General features: G+C 41.1%; 1 protein-coding gene and 1 long non-coding RNA gene across 10 annotated transcripts in view; one reads left to right on the forward strand and one right to left on the reverse strand.

Moving 5' to 3' along the window:
* The window catches only part of CUNH12orf56 (chromosome unknown C12orf56 homolog), a 119,792-nt gene that overhangs the window by 81,104 nt on the left and 31,928 nt on the right, over nt 1-6,760 (forward strand). For 3 of the 9 annotated variants that reach the window (XM_040491511.1, XM_040491517.1, XM_040491521.1), the window contains one exon: nt 2,012-2,656. The exons of 3 other annotated variants lie outside the window; for them this stretch is intronic. In XM_040491511.1, coding sequence (XP_040347445.1) covers nt 2,012-2,213 — 202 coding nt within the window. In that variant the 3' untranslated portion in view covers nt 2,214-2,656. 3 more of the 9 variants (XM_040491515.1, XM_040491512.1, XM_040491516.1) reach the window with 3 other exon arrangements.
* The window catches only part of LOC121040826 (uncharacterized), a 90,118-nt gene that overhangs the window by 76,468 nt on the left and 6,890 nt on the right, over nt 1-6,760 (reverse strand). The gene's annotated exons all lie outside the window — the stretch shown is intronic.

Below are 6,760 nucleotides of genomic sequence, written 5' to 3' on the forward strand. Positions count from 1 at the left end.
TTTGCATGCATTAGAATCACCAGAGTAACTGAAAAAGTACTGACACTCAGGTGTCACATGCAGACCTTCTGTTCATTTTGTCTGCAGTGGATCCTGGGTTTTGACATTGAAAAACAACAACAACAACAACAACAACAACAACAACAACAACAACAACAACAACAAAGACTCCCCCAGATGATTCTAATGTGCACCCAGGGTTCAGAACCTATCTTTTAAGCCATCAGGGGAGGGCTAATGGTTTTCTCCTTCTCTTTCTTCCCTTGGCTTTTCCCAAACTTTCACAGAGGCCATGGGGATGAATCCTACTCTTCTCTCCTGACTGGGGCTTCCAGGTCACCACAATTTGACCCTTTCGTTTCAACTTCCTGTGTGTTGTCTGAGGAAACCAGAAGCAAGATGCTCAGCACACACTGTGGTGAGGACAGTCCTGGCTTCCTTAGTAATGCCTTCAGAATGGACACATTGTAAATGAAATTCACTTCCTTTGCTGAATGAAGTGAAGTGTCTCAGTCAGCTGAAAGGCACACATAGCAGAGATGTTCTAGGTCACAAACAGGGGAGTTCAGACCGCTGCGGGTACTGGCTGAGTCTTAGGTTTAGACCCCCATCCCCAACAGCCCTACACCCAGTGAGTATGTGCATACTGCTGCGAGCAATGTGAAAATTCTTGCTTTTAAAGCTATTTTGTTTCTTTTCATGACTTGCAGGTACTTTATTCACATGCCAGCCTTGGAAAAAAGGCTCCCATTGTGGTATCCTGTTACCCAACCCACCACTCAACTTTTTCATGAAGTTCTGAAATTGGTTGAACAGAAACAATGTGTGGAACCTTAATAAGAATCTCAAATGTTAATCAGGAGTCAACCTAATATTTACGAGAAGACTTAAAATTTTGACTTATTTAATATCTGGCTATCCCTGTGTCTTACAAACAGATTTTATTTAAAGGTTCCATCAATACCCGTAAGAGAAGTCTTTAAACAGTCGTTTATCTGCCACAAAAAAATCAACTTTAAATACGATGACATACGTAAAGTGATGCTAAAAAATGAGTGTTCCTCTCAAAAGAAGTTTCTAAAAATAAAAAACTATAAAGAAAACAGAGGCCTGTGGAGAGTAAATGTAGAAAGTGCAACCTGATGAGTTTGTTGGTGTGACAATGGAGAGTGGTGTGAACCCACTGAAATACCCAAAGATAAACCGTGTGGGGACTGGAAATTGCAAGGTGGTCATGAGAGAAATGCTGAGCAATAGGTAGACACCCCTGCCTGTCTACCTGTAAAAATCCCAGTGAAGTAAGTATTCACCAGAGAAAGAGCAGAAAAACACAGGCACAGCTAGAAGAAAGGTCAGTTCTTCATTTACCATGGGGAAGGAAGCTTGGGCTTTCTTCACAATTAAATGCATTCGGGTGCTCAGTTTCAGGCACTGATGGGCTAGTGTGAGACTCTCATAGAGTCTCTGTGAAAGAGAAATTGTCTTTAAGCAGTTATGGCTCTCCCAACTATTTAAAAAAATGTCTTCACTTTATCTTATGGCAATAAACTAATCCAACAAAAACTCAACTTTGGTGTCACCGTGAGCTGTTGAATTTGGAATTCTAAGAACTTAGGAAGTGGGTTCTCTATTTTGACTTATCATGCCTTGAAAGAGGATCTGAGAAAAACCCCCAAAAAGAGCCCGCAAGCCAGATTTTTCTGTGCTGTGCATTAAAGAGAGAATTAAACTCACTGAAGACATCTTATTACTGGTTGTGGCTGAGCCATTAACCAGCTATTTGACCTTAAACAAGGCAGGTCTCCTTTCTGGGCTTCCTCTGCTATGTGGAAGGGTGAGACAAGATGTTCTCCAAGCTCTTATCCAGCTCTAAACATTCTCTGCCTGTGACAACATGCGTCTTAACACTCTGTGATGGGGTAGTGCATTTCTCTGCTATCCAGCTCAATGGGTGATTTCACGTTGATTCCAAATAATCCTGCTTTCTTTGGACCGAACGTTTCTCTTTCAGCTGTCACCAGCATCACCCCACAAAGCATCCAAGGCTCCTCCACTATCATCCATCAAAGACTACAAGACTTCTAGTTTCTAATCTGGAGGTGGAGATGGGGGGGGGGGGGAAGCAGAATGGTGTTTATGAATGTCCTGAGCTTTTAGATGAGGGATTGCTCCCAAAAGACAGTCAGAAGAAGCTGAAAAGATTCTTGGGATAAATGCAAGCAATACTTCAAACTGGACTAATGATGGACAGTGGGTTGACTGACCCCTGGTGAAGGGTGGAACCCACAGAATGACAACAAGAGGATGATCAGCTCTGCCTCAGCTTCTACACAGTGCCCCAGCTCTGGGCTAACAGCAGTGCTGGCTCCTGAGAGGGCCTGGGATTCTCTCCTGCATGTCTTAGGTGCTTGAAGGGCTCCTTTCTCCCACTCACTGTTCTCTTTTCTCTAAGAGTATACTTAATCTCTGGGAGCCAAAGCTCTGTCAGAATGCATCTGAATCTCTCCATGTAGGACTATGTCAGTGGCATTTTTGAAAGCTAATGGTTGAATAATTTGTCATCCTGATTTTCTTATGACATTTGTCTATGCGTGTGCACAGTGTGGGAGGGCAACCCCAAAATTAATACATACTTTAAACGGTTATCTTTCCACAATTCTTTCCTACTGTGTTTTTTGCATTAATGCCAAAGCCAAGAATATCACTAAATAATCCATCTCTGTAAATAATCAGACACATCTGACCAATTAAATATTGACTTCAACTACAAAATAATTACTTTTAGGAAGTCTAATTGTAGAAACATTTTGAATATGAAAATCACATATATAACTTTTTACAGATACAAAGGATCACCAAAAAAAGCAAGCACATAAAGCTAGTTTTCAGGCTGGGCTCAAAATTCTAGACTCTTTGACCACTTTTATAACACAGGCATTGCCATTTATCACCTGCACTAAGAGTAAACTCACAGTAATCAGCTCTACCGTTACACATGCACACACACACATATAATAGGGGGAAGAGCATGGGTTTTGAGGCCAAAATGGTTGAGTTTAAATCTTAGCTCTGCAGCAGTTTTGGACATTGGGAAGTTACTTAACATCTCTAAGCTTCAGTCAAAACAAAGATAATACAACCTATCCCACTGGATTGTTAGGAGATTTTAATGCAAAGATGTTTGTAATGCACATATCATGGTATGTGGCATGTAGTAAGAATTCGGTACATAGTATTTATTATTATTATTACCATTATTATTACTAAAATAACATTGAAGCTGGCTGAGAACTTATAGACTAATAAGTACTGGCCCTTAAAAAAATAAGTACTGGGGCGCCTGGGTGGCTCAGTCGGTTGAGCGTCCGACTTCAGCTCGGGTCATGATCTCACAGTCTGTGAGTTCGAGCCCCGCGTCGGGCTCTGTGCTGACAGCTCAGAGCCTGGGGCCTGTTTCAGATTCTGTGTCTCCCTCTCTCTCTGACCCTCCCCCATTCATGCTCTTTCTCTGTCTCAAAAATAAATAAACGTTAAAAAAAAATAAGTACTGACTTTATTATTTTTTTTGCACCAATGTGGGGAGTAGCTACTATACTAGCTCCTCTACTCAGAGACCCCCTGATCAATATAGTATTGAAGAACAGATTAATTTAGTTATTTTTTAAATGTTTATTTATTTATTTTGAGAGAGAGAGGGAGAGAGCGTGGAAATGCAGATGGGGGAGGGACAGGGAGAGAGGAAGAGAGAGATTCCCAAGCAGGCTTTGCTTGTGCAGAGCCCAATGCAGGACTCCAACTCACAAACTGAGAGATCATGACCTGAGCCAAGATCGAGAGTCAGACGCTTCACTGACTGAGCCACCCAGGGGCCCCAGATTCACATGCTTATTAAATAAAAAATTCAATTTTCCATTAGTAGGAGTGTGATTTAATTGACAAGTGACTATTTCTATTGCTTACCACCAGGAATAGTTGGCTCTAATTGACGCTGCTAATATAAGAGCTATGTGGGAAATACTCTTCCCAAGGGTAGACAGAAAGCTTTTTAGTTATGGAAACTTTTGTCAGCCTTTGTCTTACACAACTAAGCACTAACGGATCAAACTGATATACTGTATTTATAGAGTTCCTAATTGATCCACATGTAGTGTTCACTTTAATGAAATCTAGATAACCTAGAAACTATGTAAAGAGGGAGAAGCTTGAAGACCCTATAACTGATAACACATTTTACATGTTTTCCATATTGAATCTCACTCATGGGCAGTATCACTTCTAATAGTGTATAAGAATGCTTGAGAGTACAGTAATAAATGTGCTCTGAGGCATTTGATAAAAGTGGTCAAAGCTTGTTGACTAGTGATAAGCTCCAACCTGTGACATTATATATTCTTTCTCTGAGGTTAGACTCACTTGTTTTATAGTTAATATTTTTGTAGCATAGAGAAGTTCAGTGATGATTATAGAAGGGAATATGGAAATTTTTGAAGAAATTGATGGGAATTTTTGAGAAACTTTTAATAGTATTGACTATCTGATTTCTTTTTGTTCAATGTATCTACTTGTAAAATGCAGTGCTGGCTTGTAAGGTCCACTTGGACTTGGGTCTCTCCAGAAGAGAGACAGTCGGCAATTCTCCATCCAATCAGACCAAGCACTCTTGTATCTGCATATCTGTGTATGAGGTCTGAAGCTTTTCTCGTTTGGAAGCAGCAGGACTCCTTGGCTAGAGATCTTGGTCGTATGACTTTGTGGCTTAAAGTTCAGATGCTAGGTCAGAAAGACCTTGTTTTCATTCCTCCTTGCCTACTTTCTTGTCACCATCCCTGTGGCAGGTTAGTTAACCTCTTTCAGAATTTCCATTTTATCAACTGTAAGATAACAAAAAGCCTACCTTAAGGCTTTTTGTGAATATTTATTCATTCATATATAAAGAAATAATTCCGTGGCTACTATGTACTGGGATGAACCATAGGATATTGCCATTTCAAGTTCAAAATTGTCGATATCCATAATTTCATATGGTTCAAACAAAAACCCTTTAACAAATTGTAGCTATTATCCTAACAGAAATACTAACTTGCTTGATGAACTTATACTTTAAATATTTACCAGTTATTCTAATTTCCCAGATAGCAGGACACTTTGCTATAACCTGGCTTATTTTTGCAGTTTGGGTAAACCTCAAACCATCTAGTTCAATTACAAATTATTGAGGAAGCATAACATACTTCAACATGTTCAGATAAAATTTTATATTTGCTTCTTGCATCACCCCAAATAAAAAATGTTCTTCTACAGTCTTCTCAGTGAATGGTATTTCATTCATCCCACTGCTCAAAAGAGAAACCTGAGAACCTCTGTGTTTTCTCCTTTCTTTTCACTCACCCAATGCAACCTATCAGCAGTGCTTACTAGAGATGCCTTCAAAATATATTTGGAATCTACTGACTTCCCAGAATTACAGCTTTCACCCTGTCCAAGCCTCCAGCACCTACTGCAACAGCCTATTTATTTAGTCTCCTTGTTTTCACCCTTGACCCCTTTCTCTAAGGCAAGAGTGATCTTTTCAACAAACGAATTAATACATTTATGATTTAAAAACTTCCTATTACCCAGGATGAAATCCAAAGTCCTTAATGGCTTTCAGGGCCCTTCATGACCTGGCCTCTGACTAATTCTGTGACCTAACCCAATTGGTCTCCTCACTTACTTCTCCCCAAACACACTGGACTTTGCACATTGCTTTAAATCCCCAAGTCCCTTCAAGCCCTGGAAACTTGCACTAGCAAATCCTTGTCCCCCAGATCTTCAAGTGTTACTTCAAATAGGGCTTCTCTGATCACTCCAAAGTAGCCTCCTACCCACCTACATCACATCATAATGGATTTGTTTCCTGGGTATTTTTGCAATGTCAGAATTTAAGAATGTAAGCTGTTTGAGGGTCTGGCCTTCATTTGTACTATTCCATATGATAACCCAGCAATTGGAATGGTGCCCGGCACAGTGTGTGAAGGAAAGGACTCAGAGAATGGGCGAAGGAGGCCAAGAGAGGCAACAGCACCAGTCCCAGTGCTCACCTCCCATCCAAATCCTGAGAGACCCCGAGGGAGGCCTGTACGAGAACCACCCCGCCCATCTACAGAATTGTGAGATACAATAAAAGACTGGATTTTTTCCCAGTTTTATAGTAAAAGTATAACTGAGAAAACTGTAAGATATTTACAAGCGTACCATGTGATGATTTCACGTGCCTATACACTGTGAAAGGATTTCTCCCCACCCACCCATCTTCTCACATATTCACCTTTTGTTTTTTAAATTTTTTATGTTTATTTATTTTTGAGAGAGAGAGAGAGAGAGAGAGACAGCACACAAGCGAGGGAAGGGCAGAGAGAGGGAGACACAGAATCAGAAGGCTCCAGGCTGTCAGCACAGAGCCTGATGCAAGGCTCAAATCCACGAACTGTGAGATCATGACCTGAGCCGAAGTTGGACGCTTAACCAACTGAACCACCCAGGCGCCCCCATATTCACTTTTTTTTTTTTTACATTTATTCATTTTTGAGAGACAAAGAGAGACAGAGCACAAGCAGGGGAGGGGCAGAGTGAGAGGGAGACAGAATCTGAAGCAGGCTCCAGGCTCCGAGCTGTCAGCACAGAGCCCAACATGGGGCTCAAACCCACAAACAGCGAGATAATGACCCGAGCCGAAGTTGGATGCTTAACCGACTGAGCCACCCAGGTGCCGCACCGGGGG

The sequence above is a fragment of the Herpailurus yagouaroundi genome, unplaced genomic scaffold (genome assembly GCF_014898765.1).
Source record: "Herpailurus yagouaroundi ecotype Mexico unplaced genomic scaffold, PumYag 182, whole genome shotgun sequence".
NCBI lineage: Eukaryota > Metazoa > Chordata > Mammalia > Carnivora > Felidae > Herpailurus > Herpailurus yagouaroundi.